At 39.1% G+C, this 22757-nt stretch overlaps 2 protein-coding genes across 31 annotated transcripts in view; one reads left to right on the top strand and one right to left on the bottom strand.

The window, feature by feature from the left end:
• The window catches only part of LOC309531354 (uncharacterized protein), a 271658-nt gene that overhangs the window by 244040 nt on the left and 4861 nt on the right, over positions 1 to 22757 (top strand). The window contains exons 1-8 of one of the 10 annotated variants that reach the window (XR_014219225.1): positions 7022 to 8986; positions 11598 to 11716; positions 13535 to 13629; positions 16720 to 16868; positions 17665 to 17765; positions 19072 to 19249; positions 20018 to 20101; positions 21573 to 21706. The gene's annotated coding sequence lies outside the window, so the exon portion shown is untranslated. Of the gene's footprint in view, positions 1 to 7021; positions 8987 to 11597; positions 11717 to 13534; positions 13630 to 16719; positions 16869 to 17664; positions 17766 to 19071; positions 19250 to 20017; positions 20102 to 21572; positions 21707 to 22757 lie in introns of those variants that run through there. The other 9 variants (XR_014219216.1, XR_014219217.1, XR_014219220.1 and 6 more) reach the window with 9 other exon arrangements.
• ROBO2 (roundabout guidance receptor 2) overlaps positions 9574 to 22757 on the bottom strand; it is an 810838-nt gene continuing 797654 nt past the window's right edge. For 15 of the 21 annotated variants that reach the window (XM_082220695.1, XM_082220691.1, XM_082220709.1 and 12 more), the window contains 3 exons: positions 19647 to 19892; positions 15219 to 15419; positions 9574 to 13299 (listed from right to left, as the gene is read on the bottom strand). In XM_082220695.1, the coding sequence (XP_082076821.1) occupies positions 13298 to 13299; positions 15219 to 15419; positions 19647 to 19892 (449 nt within the window). In that variant the 3' untranslated portion in view covers positions 9574 to 13297. The remainder of the gene's footprint in view (positions 13300 to 15218; positions 15420 to 19646; positions 19893 to 22757) is intronic. The other 6 variants (XM_082220702.1, XM_082220699.1, XM_082220701.1 and 3 more) reach the window with 1 other exon arrangement.

A 22757-nucleotide genomic window follows, 5' to 3' on the forward strand; every position in this document is an offset into this window, starting at 1 on the left:
GGGCCATGTATATAGGCTCTCTACGTTGCTCTCCACGTATAGAACAAAGACATGATCCAACCCGCGCTCAGATACATTGCAGAGGCATTGGATGAATGTAAAGTATTTGAGGTGGTGTGGAGAGGTGGTAGAGATGAAACCTGGGGAGAAATTTGTCGAAGTAGTGTGAGAGAGTATCAATTTGGTAATGACTCAGGATATGAGATAAGATAAACAGCAACACATAGAAAAAGAGAAACATGGGGAAAGAAATGAACCTCTGGATGAACCCATAAAATGAAACAAAGGTAATGTCCTTGAATAACTGAGGATCTGGTGCTTCCCAGTGTGTAAAAGGGAAATCCCAGACAAGAGCCACAACATAAAATGAAATTAAGAAATAAAGCATTTCCTTGACATCAATTAAGAGATTTTATGTGTACTAGAAGAGAATATCAGATATTTTGGCTGCAGTCCACAGGCTGATTATTCTGGAATAGTGCCATTGTCTTTAATTTTGTACTTCAGAGTAAGCGAAGGCTGCTGCAGATGTCATTTCAACCAAATATTTAATGTGGTTATTGTATCAGAACTCCAGTTCCATTTAGTTTAAGCCAAAAGTAAATATGGTTATGTATATGTATCTATATACATAATTTCATCAGGCCATTTCTGAATAAAGAATATGACGTCAGAACTGCCACTGATAGATGAAGTATAAAATCCAATGTCTTCATGATCATTTAACTTGTTCAATAGTCTACAATTAGGTAGCACCCAACCCTAGGGCTGCATCATTGTATTAGAAGTACCACACCTTTTCCCTTTTGCTTATTCGTTGTTTTTTAAGTGATGGATAGGATGGAAAGATACAATAGAGAAAAATTAAAAGTGGGTCTCGTGGTAAACTGGGTTTGAAAAACTTGATATATTACTGGATTAAGAGGATTTACACAATTTATTTGATGTGCTCCCACATTTATGCCTGCTGGAGAGAGCATGGAAGGTTTGTTTTTTTAAGCCCTGGGCAATATGAAGGTTAGGGAGAAAGAATGATAAAGGTATTGTATTCCTCTATGCCATGCCCTTCCTTGAGGACGAGTGGGAGGAAGAGGCCATGATTCATAGCCCTTCCGGTCAAGCTTCTGACTCAAAACTGGGCCTTTCTGTTGAGAATTCTCATCTGGAGCTCTCACAGGTCCCTTCTTCCTTGTTCCAGGGAGAGGCAGTGAGGCCATTCAATGCTGAGGAGCCCTATCATTTGCCAGGGGAGGACAAGATCTCCACAGCACAGGATGAGGTGTCAGGGTTAGAGGAAAGACAGACATTTTCTCTAGAGCAACAGTGGCACATCAGTAGGCAGGAGCAGACCCAGCCTATGAGGAGTGCTTCACTTCAGGCCAGGAGCTGTTGGCAAGAAAGGCAGTCACACAAGTAGCTGGACTTTCCCCACTTCTGTTTAAAAGAGTGGTGGGTAGGCAGGGCCAATTGTTGGAACTTCATGCTCCTGTGCAGCTCTTGATCCTGGAATCCTGACTCCTGGTCTTTACCTTGAACTGCTTTTAGGGAACCCTGAAGCTTCTCTCCTGAGCTGGACTGATCCTTACCTCATCACTGGTATCCCGGGGTGACTGGACTAATTTTGGCTCTTATATTCCTAAGTTTACACTGTCAGAATAAAGTTTGGCTTCTTACTTGCAAGAAAGCCCAACTGTTGTTATTCTTGGGTGGGAGTCAGGATATGCTGCTGTTTATTTGAAAGTTGGGTACTGTGATCAAACCGTGTGGAATCCTTTCCATGTAGTAGTTGGTTTCAAGGACTCAGTTGGTTAAAGCAATTTCTACTATGCCAGGGAAAGCCTTTTGGCTGAAAATCATCCAAATCACATGAGCACAACTTCACACATAATTTACCATGTGACTCCAAACCCATGCTGATGGAATCCAAAATGGTAATATTTTTGTGTGACTGTGCCAAAGACATTCAGGTTATGGTCCAAGGTGATGATATTTGTTTTATTGCTGGTTTAGCTCCCATGGACACAGGATGCAAACAGTTACCTTGTGGCAAAGTAACACAGTACATCAAATGCATCAATTCTCAACCTATTTGGAACCACCAACATAACCACTGGTGAGATATTACTAAATATGAGAGCCCCTCCTCTGCTATTACATTTGTAGGAGAGGAAGATTCTTATCATTGTTTCACTCAGGAATGTGCATGAAGCAGCAGTGGTGAAATTTGCTCACCAAGCATTTTACTTAAATATCCACTTCTCTAGCAGTCTGAAAATGATTCCCTGAGTGCCTGCCATTAATGCTATAGCTGTAGTGAAGCCAGGTGCCTTACAAAGCTCCTAGATGGTTTAGGGCAGTCGAAAACCAATTAATCAATGCCAGGCTACATGATGATTTATGACTTAGTACATTGCTTTATACTTTGCTGTTCTGAACTGAAACCATTCCAGAGAGCTCACTGGAAAAACAGATATACCTTTATTTTAGAGAGACACTGTGATGACATTGATTGAATTTCATAGACTGAGACTGGGATCAAGTAGTGATGTAGATCTTTTCAGTGCACAAAACTTAGAATCTGGCATAGAGCATCTGAAAAAAATTCAGCTTTCTAGAAGATGCAAAATCCGTTAAATTAGTGGTGGTCTGTATTTTCTTTCTGATAGTGATGAGCAACTGAAGAGACCTCCAACTTCTAACTGTGAAGAGTATAACCACTAACTTGGCAAAATGCAAATGTGTCAGACAGTAAGTTAATGTTTATACAGAAGCCACTGGCTATGAAGATCTGGAACTCACCTAGCCAGACAGAAAAAGTTGTAATTTTTTACATCTTAGATGAAAATGTGAGCTCATATTTACAATATGATATATGAGTAATAAATGCAAAACTGATGTTCAGAAAATGAAAGACGAGATAATCCTTTGAGGAACTAGAATGTTTTTATCTACGCATTAATAGAAAAGGGATATGGGATAGGTTCTCCATATCGTAAAGCTCGGGACAGTTGACAACCAAATTTGCACAGTAAGAAGGTATGTTGAATGAACTTAAGTAAAGAGAGGCATGTGATGTTTGGGACAGTTTTTGACTTTGATGGCTAATTTGCTGTTCAGGCTAGATTTACTATGCCACTAAAGTTGTTGAAAGTTGATTGAACTGCAGCATGTTGATTGTGAGTAGAGATGAGATAGATGTTTAGTCTTCTGGGATAACAATTGTGTACTTCGCCATGTGCAGAACCTTATTTTACATTTTGATACTGGCAAGAACTACTCAGGGAAATTAGGCTAGACTTAAAATATATATCTGAGCATTACAGATTACTAGAAAAGCTAACCAATAGACTGTAACTGACACGGGGACAAATAGTAGAGGATGTCTTCACCCCAGTATCACATACACAGCCCAACAAGACAACAAGAATCCACCGACAGCATACAAATCAATCTGGCTTGCCTGACCCAACAAGCCCTCTCTCACCTCACAAATGCAAACAAACACCATTGCAGCCAACCACAGACAACCAGCCACACCCCACACCCCCAACACCTCTCACTACCAAGGAAATGTAATAAACAAATAGAAAGACAACCTACCCTGTTAACGCTGACCCAAAACCCCACACGTACACTATACAAAAGAATATAAGCCTTACCACCCCACCCCTCCTCTCCCCCCTCTTCTCCCCCAACCCTATACTCAACGTTAATGTCTCACAACAAATGTAACTGATTTGTAAGAAAGACTGTACAACCTGAAAAAAGAGGCAAGGCATGTACTTTTTGTAAACCAAGAAAATCTTTAATAGAAATAAAAAGCATTACAAAATGGAAAAGTACATATTCCAAATTAGGTGATTATGCGTAATGAATTTTAACAGTATCTCTATGGCCTGACCCTGGCAACCTAAGCCCAATATACCAAGAACAAGCATTTGGTTCATGTGCTTCCTTCTTCCCTCCTCTCCCGCCTTCCTGTGCATGATATAAAGGGAAATTTGCAGGGTTTGTTAAACTACAGGCATTATGTGGACACTGGTTCGGTCCTGGCTCCATTCTGGTGATGAAGGTGGGGCAAAAGCTCTTTAGGAAGTGGGAAGTTTCTGATATGTTTTTCACTCCTGCCTGTACAAAGGAATTGTCTTGCTTTTTGCCTTGCATTTCCTACCTCAAACAATCTAACACCTTCTATTATTCTTACCATCCTTATAAACTCTGCTATCTTATGCTAGCTCCCTTCCTCCTGGAATGGTTGCTCCCACCCGATTTCTACTTTCATGCCTTTTACGCTCCCCTCTCCCCCCCTCTATATATCCCAAAAAGTTTCCTTTATGTCACCTTTGTTCTCCTCCTTGAATGGTTTTTGGCAGGCAGTTGTTTCTATTTAGCCCACATGAGGCTATTTCTTTCCACCAACCAATCACAGAGGTTCACTGCCTTTCAGCTCTGTGCTCCTGGTTAGATCAACGAAAATGTTTACAGAGCAGCCACTGCACCTCCTATCAGGCACATTTGTTGACTGCTTTCTTCTGTCTGTTTGCTTCCTTCTCTATCACATAATCACAAGATGAAGTGCACAGACACCATTTGAATGGCAATGCCCATCAAGTATTTTATTCGGGGCATCAGCGAAGGTACCTTGGCCTCTAGGAGATGGCTTCTATGCCCTGGACTAGAGTCCTGGTGAAGGTTTAAATGTGGATTTCATTTACCCATTCATTTTATATTACTTTCACCATTTCAAATGAATCAAGGTGGACTACGTGAAAATTAGATAAAACATAAAAAACCAAGGTGAACCAGGACATGGCAAGTCCAAATGTGGACATGTGTTGAAGCATTTACAAGATCGGTCCAGCATATTAAATAGCCACAGAGAATGCCAAGTTGTATTAAATTCAACAGGTAAAAAAATAGTTGTATGAATCAGCCCTTATTTCCTATGTTACCTGTCAGCACATCTTGGCCACATATGGTGCGTTCCTCCATTTATAGTCAGAACTTCAAATTACATCTGACAAAGAATTACACATTCCCATGTCCTCCCTTAGCAGCTGCTTTCTCCTGAGTGACCTGCTATTTTAGTTTTGTGTGACACACATGCATTCCTTGTAGTTCGCATTTGCTGCCGTTTGATAGATATTGCCACTGACATTCTCCATATTTCATATGCCAGGGAATAAAATAAAGAAGAAACTGGAAGGTAAAGCCATTCATAGACTGTTAGCTTGCATTCTTCTTACTGCCAGTTATGGTATTCGGGAAAATAAAGATTCTAATTTGATTGCATTGTCTTGATACGATTCTCTGATTTGTATGAGGCATGTATGCCCAAGATACCAAAAGCAAATATTGCACAGGCAGCTTAGTTATAAGTCTCAGTGGAGCCTTACTTTCAGGTAAGCGGGCCAAGACTCCAGTCCTATGGTGTGTATGTGTGTATGCTAGAGTGAAAGTGTAGGCAGTTTAATGACCTTACCCTAAGCCCACCTGGGTTCTTACTGGCAAGGTAGAAGTGAGGGTGGAATAGCACACTTGTGTTCTTATGTCCCATTATCCTTCCCATTGGAAAAATATGGGCGAGAGAGGAGCGTGAGAGGTTTAGGCCAGCTTCTGAAGTGGTCCAAATCTTTCCTCAGGTTGAGGGATGGAGCCAAACTATTTCCAAGTCCTCCCTTGGCACACCCCTGCACTGCCCCTAATGCAGCCTCTTTTTCACCTGGCTGATGTTGGATGGTAAAGTTAAAATTCAGTGCAGTAGCTAAACTATTACTGCCCCAAGTCTGTTCAGAAGTCAATCCTATTGAATTCAATGGTAAATACTTCCCAGTAAATGGGATTAGGACTTCAGCCTTAGTCCCTTTGCTGCCTAGAATGTATTTTGAGTAAACATGGGTATGAACAAATTTTAGTCTTCTACAGTAGCTCTAATTATGCAATTGCAGTTAAACCAGTGGGATTTATAAAATATAATAATAGTAAAATAATAATAATAATAATAATAATAATAATAATAATAATAATAATAATAATTATTATTATTATTATTATTATTATTATTATTTCTATACCACCCCCCTGTGAGGATCATAGGGTGGCTTATAATATAAAAACAAAACAAAAACACATGCCATAATAACAAACCAAAGCAATAATGCCCCACTCCACATACTCCAGTTTTAAAGGCCATAGATAGTTCAATTAGCCAAAGTCGTGGGAGAAGAGGAATGTTTTTTGCCTGGTGCCTAGGCAAGATATGTTACACAAGCCTCTCCAAGGACAGCATTTTACAAGCAGGTTGACTCATATGGAGAGAGGTTGTCCTTCAGGTATTGCAGTACTTGTACGTTTGCTTAACAGATATTTAAAAGACAAGAGAGGGATGGTCTCAAAAGTTGAATTTCAGAATTCAAAATTAAATTGGAATAAATAAATGCTGCTGAATTTTAGAAGTGGTTTCAAGTCTGCTACTGCATTGAAAACATTAGTAAAATGTGACAAATACAGCAGTTGGTAGTGTATCCCATTTGTGACTTCTTTGAAACCTTTCTATTTATTTTCATGAGCAGAGTCCTTCACAAGCTGTCGAAACCTAAACAGTACTACACATCAAACCAATTCACGCTACTGAGTGAATGTTGTGGGTGCATATACATACACACATCCCACCCCCCACCCCCAGCGTCCCTATGCACACTAGCTCTGCTTCTGGCTTTGGTGTGTGAGACGTCTAAATGTGTTCAGCTGGATGTGCTTAGAAGCTTCTCCACAATTGGGGACTGTGCAAGTTCCTTCCCCACTTTAAACCCATGTCTTCACTCTCAATTTTTGAACAGGGTTATAATATTGTTGAAAAGGCTCAGAGGATCTAATTTCAGCATAGCAACTATGACAATTATAGGCCTTTCTGAATTATATAGTGAGGATGTGCCAGCCAGAGAAGAAGTGGAAGAATTGTGGCATACAGGGGGGAAATACTTGAGCGTATGCCCTTGACCTACCCAGTGATGGCTGTGCGATCTCTGTCACAGCATTGAGTCCAATAAGTAATTTTAGACTTTGAACCACATTGCAAATTAGCTGTAAGATTGGGATTGCTGGTGTGGTGGGACATGATGATCATGTCGGATGCATTCAAGCAAGTCCCTTGTCACAGTAAAACAGAGATAGTCAATCTTTTAAAAATGCTAGTTATAAGTAGATCCTGCCTCCTGTAGGGTTCCCAATGATCTCCATCCCGGCTGATCATTTCCACCCCCACTTAGCTTAAATAAGGCTGTAGTATTCATAATGCTGGCCCTGAGGAAGTCTCAAGACTGTCCCATGTCGGTGACTGAAGGTTTGACTTCGTTCTAAGATAAACTTCAGCATACAGCGGAGACAGTCCCTATTTTTGGTACCTGGTAAAGCACTGTCCCAGTTTTTTCTGCTGGACAACTAGGATACTTTGTAAAAATTGTTGGTGTAAGTTGCTAGAGTTGTTGTCAGTCTTTCAGTTTCTGCGCCTTCCTCAGTCTTCAAGAACTTAAATCTGAGACACATCTTGTCTCTAGTGCACATGAATGTAAATACATGTACACAAGTACTAAGGACCCACTTCCCTTATTTGAATTATTCAGAACATATTGCACAATCTCGTCTCCCCCTCCTGGTGTACATCTGTAGTCAAGAACAAAAGCACACTCAGCTTTTAAATCCATGGGGAGCAGAAATGCTATACAGCAGGAGCAGTAGACCTTTCAACAATGTGTAACAGTTTGTGCATGAGTGTGTTGGGGAGACAGAACATTGAATACATGGTCCCTATTTCCATCTGTGAAATGGTGGAGGGTATGACAGTCCCTTAAAGGACTGTAAGCAGACTTATTTTCCACTTATGTAGAATGCTAAACTAGGTTGACCTAGTGAAAAAAGGAGGTCAGAATTAAAAACTTTATAACCCATGACTCCTGCAGCACAGCTACAGCTCTTCTACTTTTTGCCATTAAACTCTGGGCTTCATAACTTTAAAAAAGTCTATGTGGTTTCCCTTTTCTTGTATTTTTTCCCTTGCCACTTCTACAGTATTTGGTGATTTGGTAGACTGTCACTCTAATTCCTTTGTGTAGGAAAGGAGACAGCCAATTGATATAAAAGGACAAAACTGTACTAAGAATACGCACTAGATTTCATAGTTCCAAGGCATGAAAGCACAGAACCTGCTGTTTGCAGTGTATTTCCTACATTTTTTAAATTAATGAAAGTGTATGTATGACACATTAGATAACTTTCTATCAGATCATATATAAGTCAGACTCTTGAACGTTGAGAACCCTTTCACTTTGAATGTAGGCAACCGAATCACATGTTAAAGGCATGGGGATACAGGTTGGGAATAGAAAAGCCACTTATGGGCAGAGAAGTTCCTGCACTTAATAGAGTTTGAAACTACCTTATGATGGTATATAGACATGACATGGTGGGCAAGTCAAACAGGTGCCTCACACCAAGCATTTACAGCCCACTTTGGGAAATGAGCCACAGAGAGGCATTCAAGTGCCTACAATATGTAGCTTCTTAGTTGGTAGAGCATGAGATTTTTAATCTCAGGGTTGTGGGTTCGAGCCCCACATTGGGCAAAAAGATCCTTGAATGACAGGGAGTTGGACTAGATCATGGGGAGGCAAACTAAGGCCCGGGGGCCGGATCTGGCCCAATCGCCTTCTAAATCTGGCTCACAGGCGGTCCAGGGATCAGCATGTTTTTACATGAGTAGAATGTGTGCTTTTTATTTAAAATGCATCTCTGGGTTATTTGCGGGGCATAGGAATTTGTTCTTTTCTCTCTCTTCAAAATATAGTCCGCCCCCCCCCCAAGGTCTGAGGCACAGTGGACCGGCCCCCTGCTGAAAAAGTTTGCTGACTCCTGGGCTAGATGATCCTTATGGTCCCTTCCAACTTTACAATTCTAGGATTCTAGGGGTAGTCTGCTCAGGTGTACATTTGTTAGTCAGCTATCAAGTGGCTAAAAAAACCTTATACCCACATTATTGCACTCACTATAAGCAGTTTTGTAATAGACAATTGTGATGGTTGATAAAGTAGATTTTAAGTATATATACATAGGTTTCTGCCTCCTGGTCCTTTCTTTCTCACAGTCCCTGTAGCAATCATTCCAGAAGCTCACTTTTAGATTATTTCTTCTCTAGAAACATTCCCAACAGAGAGCACAATGTGATTAAATAAGCACAGTAAAACAAATCTTTCTTCTTTTTTCACACCACCTTGGTCAGCATTTACAAAGATGGTACAAAAACTTTTTTGTCATGTTTATGGATTTTGTTAATGAGTTTTGTAACAGGGTCCAGTTTCCTTATTTTTTTTTTGCTTACCATGGAACATCAGTGAGGTTAATGGCATTTTGGAGAGTTTAGAAAACCACAACAGGACTTTGTAAGGCCAGTCTACCTGGAAGTGGAGTGTCACGGAAGAAAAAGCACAGCATGTTTTATAATTACTTGATTGCTCCCAGTTAAGGTTTATACAGTCATCATGTGGTGATAGTGCTAAATTCAAGTTTCTTTAACATAGGTTTGAAATGTGTAAGTTTTATTTCCCCCCAGTAAATATACAATACACACTGAACATTACGATTAACCAACTTTATGCCCATTAAACTTTGCTTCACTAACACATGAAACACATTAAGAGGTCATAATTATTATTTTTTTGTGACTGAACAAACTGTTGTCAATGAACAATTTTATAAAAAAAATGTAGAAAACAGTTCTAAGTGTTGCCACTACACCCCTTCCTTAAGACACATTATGCACAAGAAATATTTTCAATTATAAAAAGGAAAAAAGTTCTTTTAAAAAAATGTTAAATTACATTACATTTTAAAAAATATGTTCTGTGATTATTTGAGGTTCACTGAATGGGTGAGAGACAGAGAGATGGAGAAAAAGAGAAAGCTTCACTGTTGAAATAATGGGGTTTTGTTATACATAAAAACTCCTCTTTATAGTAGCCTATAATAGACAGTGATATTCTAGTACTCCACAGGTTTAATACTGACACAAAACTTCCCAACTGAAGTGATGAAGACACATATGAAGGAACCTGGGACGGCTACTTTTACTCAGACTAGATTTGACAAGAAATCGGCTAGTAAGGTGTTCCACCAAAGCTCAGCACAGGTTTCTAAGAGACAATTAAAACATTAAGGAAGATCAAATAGTACAGTCCTCAGGGGCCTGTACAACTTTAGAATGCAAATATTTCAATGTGCTCTTGAAGTTTTCCTACATATAGAAAGTTTGTGATAACTGATATATTTCAAAGGTAGAACAGGACTCTGAGGACTCCACCATATACATATTGTTATGAGATCAACTTCTCATCGTACCTGAAACAGCAGTATGGGTGCAACTACCACCGTGGCTGCTCTCATCACGTGTGGTTAGGCCAGGCTGCATGGTTATGTTCTGTAGTAGTGACATGCTACCTACTAGGGTCAGTAGCACCAGCATACATGCAATCCACCCTAGCTACTTTGTTGGAAAACAGTTTTAAATCCAAACCCTTTATTCAGTTAGTATGGCTTCAAGTAATCACTTCTAGTTTCTTTTCTCTCCACCCAGTCTACTACACATGCCAGATATTATCATGTATCACTGTCTCAGCTCTTGTCATCTCAGGAACCAATTTGCATTTGGATGCTCTTATTTTTGAAAATTAATTACTGTTCTGTAGTTTCAGCACAAGTCTTAAGATGTGCCTAGAAATCTAAGTCACCTGGTAGTTTTTTAAAAAAGGTTATATGAATCCTTTATAAAATTGCAATCCACAGAAGCAAAAATTGAGGCACGTACTATTCTGACTGGAGAGGAAATAACTTATCTCAGGTGAGATGGGAGTTGGGGTAAGGGAGCATCTAGACTCAGCCCAGGAATGGCTTTTCCCATTACTTCCCAGTACAACTAGTGCTGTCCAAGGCTTCTGAAGGAAACTCACAGCAGCGGTCATCAGATTAAGTAATAAGGGGGAAAGAGGCATGCAGACTGAATCAAATGCCCCTTGGTGTTATTCCTGCCTAACAACGGATTAGTGCTTTATTCAGTTTTCTAGCATAGCACCTATCCGATTTTAGGGTTGGGGCATGGAGACTATGCTCCATTGCAGATACCGCTGTGTCAGGTGCTGAGATAGGTTGCTAGAGTTGTGGAGTTTCTCCCCTTAGTAGCAGCTTACTGTGTCTTCATTACATGGATCTGTGTACAGAAAACAATGTTTGTACCCAGAATACTATTGCTGGAACATGGTGTCAACACATTAACATACTGAATTTAGGAAAGAGAAAAGAAATGTCAGTTTTTATACATTTGTTGAATATTTCTGTACATTTATAAAATAATGGCTTTAACTATATCCAGCATTTCAATAAGCAGGAACATTACATAAATTCCTTGGTCACATACACACACAAAATATTTATCCTTGATTTGATGGGGGGGTTTTTTTGGTTTGCCAGTGCCCTGACGTTACGTAAATGAGATAATTTTATATTTGCAGTGCTGATTTAGAATTGGTAATGACAATGTTTTATCTTAACAGCAATCTCTATGCAATGTAATAAAAAGCAGCATATAGCTAGCAGATTTTTTTCTAAAAGTGTATGTCACTTACAACAGTGTGAGAGCCAAGGCAAAGTATTAAAACAACATGGACTGATAGTAAGTAAAATGTGTTTAAATGCAAGTGTGTAATAATGATGTGACTGAATGACATAAGCTCTGTGATGTAAACTTCAAACAAAATATTTAATGCATTTGATATACATTTACAGTATTTCTAACAGAGAAATAAAAATACTGTAGAGGAGTTGGAGAAAAACATGAGAACTAATGATGAGACAGGATGCTTTTGTTAATGTCCACTTACAGAGAGTTTGGTTTATTGAAAAAGTGTATAAACATGCATCATGTTTTCATAAGAAGAGGCTTGAAATTTTACTCATCAAAAATAGGTCAAAGATGTTTTCTTTTCTTTGTTTCTATCCAGTTTCCAATAATGTACTGAAAGACATATTAAATTCAAAACCGATCATAAATTTACCATTGTTTTCAAACATTTTAACCCAAGATTTAAGGTACAAATGAATTGGGTTGCAGTTTGTGACAATTTTAGATAATACAACACAAAAATATGTTTAGAATGCATAAAAACAATTATGCCATGGATTTCAAGTGATACAGCTCTACACCTTCCATTGTACTGTACATGTATTGGAAAGATGAACTAAGATAGTCTAGCTTTTTTGGAAGCAGCTTGGATTTCTCAATCATAAATTGCACCTTTAACTCTTGCTAGGTATTCCTAGCTCATATGGTTCATGTTTCCTGGAGGGGAGAGTGACTCAAGCATAGTAATTTTTAAAACTATAGTATTAAAGAATAGCTTTAGTGAAACACCTTAACTTCCTTCCTTTGTTAGCAAGATCAACTGTGTTGAACAAAGGAAAACTGGTACTAAGAAGAGAGGAGGCTTTGTGTTCTCGTCTGGTCTTGAAACTCACACTTCCATCATTTGACCCCTTTTTTAATGGTAAAAGCAACACGTTGCTTATTATTTCATATAGGATTCCATCCCTGATGCCCCAATAAGCCTTTGCTAACATCAGTTTGCCAGTCATCTTCCTAATTCTACACCCAATGGAAAACCACCTAACATAATTCATTACATCCAGCATTATCCAACATAGCTTACAGTACATAGACTCCTTTCACATTCAGACTTTTATTTTCTTCTTCTTCTTCATGTCACGAGGAGTAAGAGTTTTGTGCTTATCACCAACAAAAAAAAATTGCAGTGCAAACTTTAAACATAAAAAGTTACACAATTAAAAGTTATTATATGGCACCACAGCCTATTAATTCACATATAATACAACAGACCAATAAGAACAGACAATAATATGAACATAGCTAAAAAGAAGGTGAGCTTGCATAGCAATGCAATAAAAAGAAATTATATACAAGGGAACTGTTTCATCCTGCAGGGTGATTTTTTTCTCTCCTTTATATATGCTTGATAAGAAATAGATTAAGGTGGAAGGTGTAGTATAGAGAAGAACACAGGTAGAGTATCTGTGGGATATGTGTGGCTGTGTGTCTTTACATTGCATTTACAGTTCTTTTAATAAGTAAGTACATAAATAAAGAAAATGTTCATTGCACTGTTTTAGTGTCATCACTTCCATGAGTTCAGACCTTGATGGCCCTTGAGAGCAGCTTGAGATGTTTCTGTTCCAACTACTCTGTTAAACAAAAAGCAAGAACATTATTATGTTTTAAGATATTTTACTTTTAACTTCTATGCATATATCATTCAGACATATATTTTACAAGCAGACCATAAAAATCATTAACCTTCTGATTGGTTCAGATAATAACTTTTGTTAAAGTGAATGCTATTGTAGCGACTGTTATTTTTTACAGTATTCATTTTTGGAATGTAAACTGTAATTGTACGTTTTCCAATTATTTTCTCAGTGAATGCAGCACCAAAATGTGAAGTTCTTCATAGAACAGCGATACCTATTACCCTCCTGACACAACACAGCATAGCTGTCTTTTAGAAAGCAAATGTATGTATGCAGAATTTTACCTCTTCTGCTTTTTGTTGAGGAAATGTAAAAACTGCAAGTGCTCAATGACAATGCTTTTGAAGGAACCCTACGAATTGTTCAGTTAGTTGTCATTCAAATGGGGAATCTGAGTCTGAATTGCTAAACTCCAGGTTGCAGATGGAGTGTCATATTAGTCAGTGTTTTGTTACATGAAAAAATCCCTGCATATAGAAGAGTTCTAACCTAGCTTGAGCCCTCAAATGCCAACTTTCTGTGTGGAGGGATTTATTATTATTTTTTTGTCACTGGAGCCTTCACAATGTAGTCTGTGTAACCTCCCATACATATGTGGGGTGGGTGGGAGGCCTTTTTTGGCTGCTCTTTTATTCACAAAATATTTTATTCCTTTTCTCTTTCACACTGCATGATTTCCAGCTTTTAAATGTTATATGTGTATTTTGAACACCACTCCCAGGTGTAGACACATGCTTTCCCTCCTTGAATGTGCAAGCCACAGTTACAACACAGTAAAGCTAATCTGTCTCTCCCCCCCCCCCGTCTCCTAGCACTGGTTTCCTTATGGTGATTCATGGTGAACTGTTCTTTTATCAAATGTGATGTACAGTGGTGCCTCGCAAGACGAAAAGAATTCATTGCGCGAGTCTTTTTGTCTTGCGATGTTTTTCGTCTTGCGAAGCACGGTCCGTCGCAACTGTGCCTCTTCAAGCGGCTTTAAAAAAAAAGCGCAAGACGTTTTCGTCTTGCAAAGCAAGCCCATAGGGAAATTCGTCTAGCGAAGCAACGCAAAAACAGAAAACCCTTTTGTCTAGCGAGTTTTTCGTCTTGCGAGGCATTCGTCTTGTGGGGCACCACTGTAATAACAAGAATGTTTATTTTATTACCTACCCTTCACACTAAGGTCCCAGGGCTGGTTACAATGTTAAAACACAATATTAAAAACAGTTTAAAATCACTTAAAATCTCCTGCACTGAACACTCTCCCCTAAATACAGTGGACCCTCTGGATATAAATTTAATTCGTTCCAGGGGTCCATGCATATCCCGAAAAATCCGTATCCAGAGGCGCCACTTCTTCGTATGGTGCGATAGAGCAATTCTGCACACGCGCAAGTGACAAAACCCAGAAAAATACTTCCAGGTTTGCAACTTTCGTAACACAAAGTTTACGTTACTTGAGAGTAATGTAACCCGAGGGTCTACTGTATGCCAACATTTCATCGGATGACAGGATTGGCAACTCACTCTTCTATCCATTCTGAACGGAGAAGACATTCCTCTGTGAGTGCAGCAGTGGTTGATGTAGGTGTCTCTTCCCCACAGAGATGTGGGAGTGGTATGGTGCATGTCTGCATGATTTTGCGACCCTGATTCCTTTTTCTGTTTTTTTAGGTGTGGCAGTAATTTTGTGTTATGCCATGCCTCCCATAGCAGCCATTTTCTGTATGGCTCTCTCATGGAAGTTATTTTTAATTGGTGCCCACAGGATCTTCCCAAGATTCAAAATGTGCCCAAATTGTAGAAGCCTTAAAATTATTTATATATATATATATATTGACATTTTGTATTGCATCTCAAAAGAGGCTTACATAATTCGCCAGAAAACTGTCCTTGACTGCTTGATCCAACATATCCTACGTCAATGAGATCACTGGTGTTACGTTGGTGACCTCCCCGCATGACCTCGCCTTTCCTGGGTCCAGTTGATCCTTTAGAAGATGCTGTACCTGAAGAGCTATGTCCACCTGGGGATGGGAAACTAGGCTTGCTATATGGCACCAGTGCCTCTTCTGAAAATACAAATGGTATATATTATATACATATATAAAAGATACATGGGGCTGGCTTACTCATGGGAGATTAAAACTTGTTGAATAATTTTACACCACCTAAAAACCCGAAATCTTACATACCATCTAAAATGCTATATTAGAAAAGTCTGAACATTGGGAATAGGTATGTCTCACTTTGAAAATGGAGACTTGAGCAACTAAAATTTGGTGGATGTGCACACTGATAACTAGAAATTTATGAAATGGAAAACTTAGTACTCCTCTCCCTCGAAATAGGAGAAATAAAGGTGAAGGGATTTGTGGAGGCAAGCCATGTCATCAGCAACAACGCAGAAGCCAGCTATGCATTGATTTTGAAGAGCCTCTGTATGCATAGATACTTATGTACAAAGGTTTCTTCTGTGCAAATACTGGTTTCAAATACATATCACTGGAATAAGTAGTTCACATGGCTAAAAGATTGAGAGCTCAATCTTAGCCCTTCCCCAAATGTTGATGACTGAAGGGGGTTAGGACAGTGCATAGATGTCTCTCCACTAGCATAGAGGAAGCTGGCAGTTATTTGTCAGTGGTAGCAAACAGAGAACTCTGAAATGGGAAGTTTGCAAGGTGGTGGAGTCTGAACCTTTACTACAAACCTGGAGGTGTCATGCTGTGGTAGGGTAGATGGCAACACTTTGTACTATGGCCAGTGTAAAAATGGGCAGGGCTTGGGATGTGAGCGTAGATCTATCAGACCATTCTCATCTCCCCCCACACCAACCCACTTAGGATTGATCCATCAGCTAGCAGTGGAAGACATGCCTGACAAATAATGTAAATGAAATATACACAATTACCGTTTGTATTTTGGTATATAAGGATCTCTCTATTATTGACATATAGAGAAAAGTATCAACTTGTTTACAGTGAATTTGGAAGCTAAGTTAGATTTTGAAGGAAACCATTTTTGCATGCATATTGGAAACCACATATGATCATATCTTCATCTAAGTTTATGAATTGGCATGTCCTAATTATAAAAAACCAAGATTCATTATGGAAAAAGCATGATGAATCATAGATTGCTTAATTAAATGATACATAAACGATTTGCAGAATAATAAGGCCAAAATTATAGTTTCCTTTAAGCTTGCTGAAATGCTGCTCTTTCCCCCTCACTTAAATTATGGTAACATTATTTCAATCAATTAAGATAAAGAACTATAGAATCAGCTAATTTAATTAGCTTCCTGGTGTTATTTCCAAAGATATCAAGCACATGGGAAATTACTTCATTGGTTTATATTCTGTATAGGGAAAATCTTGCTTGACAAACAATTCCTGTCCTTGAGAACAGATTGCTGTCCTTGAGACCCAGGTCCCCATTCACGATATATGAGAAGAGTCTACGGGATCTCTTACAAACTGGGAGAAAGATTCAGCCCAGTTTAAGCAGTTTTGCAGGTACTGATTTCAACAGGAGATGTAACTTTCTATTGATTAATTTTGCAAGTGCTTAACTTTAGCTAGATCATACATCAGGTGTTGACCCCCCCCCCACCAGGACTGGCCTACTCTCTTAAGAGGTACTTGAGAGTTGAGGAACAGGGGAAGCTGCTTCTGCTTAGACTTTCAGTCTGTCTAGCCAAGCAGCTTTCCAAGGCACCAGACAGAAATGCCTTATAGCTCTGAAGTACAAATTTGTGAAGGTGCTTGATAATGAACCTGGGACCTCATAGTGCAAAGGACCACTAAGCTATAGAAGGACCAATCGCACAAGGAGGCAGAATCAGGCAGCCTTCCTTTGATGCAGAATGTGTGAAGAATGGACAGCACAGGGCACCAGACTGTCAATGATTAGCTTATCATATTTTTACCACTTTGAGTGGTGTAATTTGAAGTTTTTGACTCAGTTACCCCCACACAAATGTTATTAGCTATGTCTGCTTAGAGGGAAATTGACATACCCATATGGTCAGAGGCTTTTAAAGCAACACAGTTTAGCAAGGTAATTGTTTTAGTCAGTGCTTCTCAAGTGAGCAAAGGATTGGAGCTAACCTAAAATATCAGTACAAATTTACCAGTGAAATCTTTAGATTTTGTTGATATAGAAAGTTCATTACCCACAAGGGGCAAATATATTTCTGTTACCACATCGGAAAACTTATGTTCCCAGTTAAGTAGTGCGTGAAGTTACCATATTGGAATCCAAGATGGTGGTAATGAGTTCATATTTGGCCAATATATCATCTTGCCCTAGGTAGTATTTCAAAGTACAAAACCAACACTGCATGAACCAAGGAGAACAGTCATAGCAATTGCCAACATCATCATATTTGGAATCAAAGATGACTGCCACAAGTAAGTTCCAGTTGTGTTTATTATGTGATACTCAAGAACTTTGCAGAGTTGCTGTTCCACATTTTTCCATTTTAATGGAATGAAAGCCTCTGAAGGAGATGGTCAATAAAAAAGGGCAAGTTTCTTGTTCTAAAATAAATGCAGCTGCTGGAATTTGGGAACTTATTCAGCTGCTGAATTCAAACTTGTTTTGGCAGAATTCTTGACAGGTTGTGCCTTGAGTTGATCCGCCAGTGTAACATTCTAAAAAATTCATTTGGCACAATTTATGCTAGTTACTTTGTGCAGAAACAGAAACAAGGTGGAAGATGAAGGGAACAGTATGTGAAGAAAGTGATAGGATATCAAGCTGATCATCTGTTCCAACTGTCCGTACGTGTGTGTGTGTGTGCGCGCGCGCACACACACACACACACACATCTGTCAAAGGGTGCAATCCCCAAGGGATGGGGAGGAACATGAGAATGTAGGAATGCTCTGCAGTCCTCTATCCAGTTCTAGGTTTAAATTATCTTGTATTTTTAACTTTAAAAGCTTATGTCCCTCACATTGTTTCCAAATAATATAAAGTATTTTCTTCTTGGCTTTGGGGGTGCGGCAGAGAAATGTGGGGGGTTTAGGATCCTGGCATACTTTCCATTTTTTGGCCCTACCTGCGCCTGAGCTCCAACATTGGTTGAGCCACGGCTTTGGCAGGGTTCATAGAGCCAGAGAGGGAGACGTCGTTTCCCCCTCTGCAAGCTCAGATCTCTGGCTCTGGAATCAGAGATGTCTATCCAATATTTTGTATGGTTTCTGGGACGGTCTCCTAGAGCCCACAGGATAGCGCACACACACACCCCGCCAATTTTTTCATTTGAACAACCGAATGCAACAGACAAGCTGACAAAGAATACTTGAATGGTGTGTTGATGAATACCTAATAGCTGTTAAGACATTTAATGATTCTGAGTGCTGGTGTGAGGGGGGAAAGGAATAACGGGTGGCGGTCAGCTGAGTTTTACTCAGGGTAGATCTATTCAAATTAATGGACCTTAGTCATGTTCATTCAATATTTACTGTTGAAGAATGTGTGGTGATCTTTGCTGATTTCCTCTGCTGCAGAAAATATGATCCAAAGAATGGAGAACCATCCAAAACATTATGGTTCAGGAAAGAACAGAATGAAAGTTGTAGGGCGCAGGTAGAAATCAGCAAAAATCGTCTCACTTATATTAGTGGAGATGTTTGCTGCATAAAAAGCTTTTTCTATGAGCACAGCAGCAGCATTGGATTTCACCCAGTATTCCTACATTGATTATGTTAGCAGTGGTGTCTGCTGGATGAAAAGCTGTTCTGCAAGCAAAATGGCAACATTTGATTTCACCCACCGAGTTTATCAATGATAAGTTCCATGTTTTAACCCCCCTCAAAAAAAAAAAACACACACCTGTGAGTCCAAAATGGCTTGATTCTGAGCTTTTTGCAAGGTTACAGACATAAATGTGAGTACTGATGAGAATGCTGTTAATACAGGTGGGAGGTAAGGATGTTTGGTGCACTATATGCATGCAAAAATCCATTCCAGTGGGTTAAAGAAAAATATTCACAGCCAGTGTGTGTTCTATATGTATATATTCCTTGCATAAGATGTCAAGTACATTCCCCCCCTGCTGCATATAGCAGCATTATTAACTCCCAAAGGCATGCGTTCAGAATTTTAGTAGTTTAGGTGTATTCAAAAGCTTCACCATTGCAGGAGCAAACATTGAAGGTCAAATGTTAATAACAATCCTTTGACTGTTCCAATGTAAGCCTTGACCTTCACCGCCTGTAGGGGATCTTATAATGGAATATATTTAGGAAACTGCCTAAGCTGCTTTGAGAGGTGCAACTACACACCTGATCCAAATGCTTGTTTTTGCTGGCTTTGAAGTTCTGTGGAGCTTATCCATTCCTGGGTTTGCCGCTGCCACTCTAGTGACGTTCTAGCTTGACGATCCAAAGAGCTCTTTGTTTCATCTATGCTGGATGTATGCTGTCGTTCTAGAGAGCTTCCTTTTCTCTCTGTCGAACCTCCACGTTGGCCAGGGCCTATCTGCTGCCTTAAACCCTGACCAGGGGGTGGGTCTGGCGGTGGTGGAAGATCTAAAAATGTGAATAGACTCAGAATTTCAATGACATATTAGTTACATTTAAATTTTAGAGGAAAATGAAAGGATTGGAAAGACTTGACAAAATATAGTTATCCTACATTTTTCACTTGGTTTTAGACAATTGCTAGATGTTTTTGGCTGTAAATAACTGAACATGCCCTTCACCAGAAGAGTAATTTTTGTTGTGCTGCACTTGACAAGGTCAGTAAAAAAAAAAAAGCTTTTATTTTCAGTAGATGGGGGTTGTTTCCTTTTTCATCCTGTTTGCTATGAAATAGTTTTGAAATATATATATTCAAAATGCAGATCACATGTACCCTATCAGTTAAATTTAAAGTGGCTTCATATGAAAGGTTTTCCAGAAGTTTTAACATGCACTCAAATGTTGAGTGAATTTGCAAATTGCTCTAAATATGTCCAGATTATAACACAACAGATTCTGGGAGGGTGGGAATCTTCAAATGCAAACTACTTTTTAAAAAAGAAGTCACCAGCCTGTGTTTAACTTCAAGCAAACTATACCCACGATAACATATATCAAATGTGTATGAGTTTTCCTTTATTTTTGAACCTTGCAATGGTGAAGGGACATTAGTAAGCACAATTCTTCAACATTTCTTAGTTGCAATCCAACATTCTGTCCATGCTGTTTCAAAAAGAACATGCAAGACTATTTACATACCACTGCTCACTAAATCCTCTTAGATAAACACAGGATTTGCAATGCTTTGAATCATGCCTCTGTGAAATATTTTCTATGCATGAACTTTATAGTTCTTTCCTTTTCTGAATTGGGGCTATAGCAGTACTCTCACATGTGCATGCCAGTTAATTTCTTTGCCCATGCAGCACTCTTGACCATCTTTGAGAAGATGACTGTACCATAGTTGGACCCACATGTTACTATGGGGAATCAAGAGTCTTCTGGTTCTGTCCATATATAGTTTGGTATATGCTGATATTTCTGCACACAAATCTATACCCAGGATGGTCAGTAGGAGTAAAGTGGATGGGAAAGAAACAGCTGGTGTTAATACTTGTGAACCAGCCCTAATGGTGGAACAGATACTCGGGTATTTGGAGCATGACAACACCATTTTGTCTCATGGAGGCAGCTGTCTGCAGTCTAATTAGTTATTCAAAATAATTGAGACAATAAATCTTCCCCATGCCTATCCTACATGGCAATTTTCTCTTTGATTCATATAATGCTGAAAACACTTGTGCCGTTCATTCAAGCACTTTAACAATGGAGGTAGTAACTTTCGAGTGAATGAACCTTCAAATATCACAGACAGACATTCCATATTGCCTAATATTCCTTTATGTGCAGTGTTTTCAATGAAAGTTGTTCACATGTTTAGCCACCAGTAATGTACACTTGTATTCAAGTTTCCCTTTCTCACTGGGACTGGATGCTGCACCTGCAGGAGACTAACCTTAATACAACAAGAACTTTCATCTTGATGTAAATAGCAGCTTTATGGAGGGGGTGAAGATTTGCATTGGAACTGAAGCAGAGGGGGAAAGGGTTTAAACTCCACCCCTGCCTCCTACAACCCCCACCCAGAGAGTCTCCATACAGCTATCTGCATTCCTAAAGTGTCATGTAACTTAAAAAGCATCACGTGTAGTTAGGCCCAAGAGGTTCTGAGGTATTTTTGTTTTTTAGGTTTGGTGGCAGGAGCTGCCTGGGGTCAAACTGGAAACCTTAGGGGTGGCCTGTCTGCTGCTGCCCCATGTGGTGAGCCACTGAACTGCAGATTGCAGCATCTTACTAGACAGATTAGCATCCTAAGGCCTCAGGTAAGTTTATTTATTTATTTATAACAAAACATTTTTATGCTGTTTGATTTATTAAAAAAATTATTAAGATGTTAACAAAAAGAATAGAACAAAGAAATTATCACGAAAAACAACCATTTAAGACATTTGAAAGATAATTAAAATAAATGATAAACTAAAAAGAGATTAAAATACCTATCAACAGTCTACATATATGGGTAGGCTTGTCTGAACAAAATGCTTTTAGCTGATGGTTTTAGGTAGTAGTTGGTTCCTCCTGGAGAGAAAGGACGATAGGCAGGCTAATGGCTCACTATATGATGCAGTCACATACAGTCCCAACGGTTACCCATTTCAGCATCAACAGCTATTGACCTCTAGTGAAAAGCATTTGTGGACAGTACCTCTTTGACAATAATAACAGATTTACTGAACAGACTACTCATTTGGTCAGTATTCTTGCTCCCACTCGTGTAAAGTAAACATGAAGAGGATCATAATAATTTGTAGTTTTTTCTCCATGGTGCTTTAAGAGTCTGTTTGTTGCTTCAACCAAAATTGTGAGACATTTCTTATAGCATGATATATTACTACAGTGACTTAAATAGATTTTCAGTGCTTTTTGAAATTGTCTTTCAATTTACTTTCCTTTTCTCCCCTTAGTTATTCTAAATGTAGAGTGACAGAATAGCTTTTTGGATTTGACCTATAAAAGGTAGTTTAGGATACAGGAGAGGGTAAACTGAGTTTGTAGTGCATAGGCAAACATTATTTGTAACTTGTCAAACAAGGAGTGCCAAATTATTTCCTGTAAACGACAAATGCTGAACCATAATATATGGGCATGGAGCTATGGCATCTTGCACATAACCGTGCATCTTATGACTATCTTTGGTTGTTCTCTTTCAGTGACGTTTTATCCCCATTGGAGTCCATATAGTCAGTAAAAACATATTTGTCTGAAACACCTAGAATTTGCTGACTGCTGCTTGCATTGGTTGGAATTCAGCCAAGTCATCAGAAGCTGCATCTAATGACAGCACAATTCTGGAAAGAGAAATTTGCAAGCCAA

This window comes from Podarcis vaucheri, assembly GCF_965113315.1.
Source record: "Podarcis vaucheri genome assembly, chromosome: 4".
Lineage (NCBI taxonomy): Eukaryota > Metazoa > Chordata > Lepidosauria > Squamata > Lacertidae > Podarcis > Podarcis vaucheri.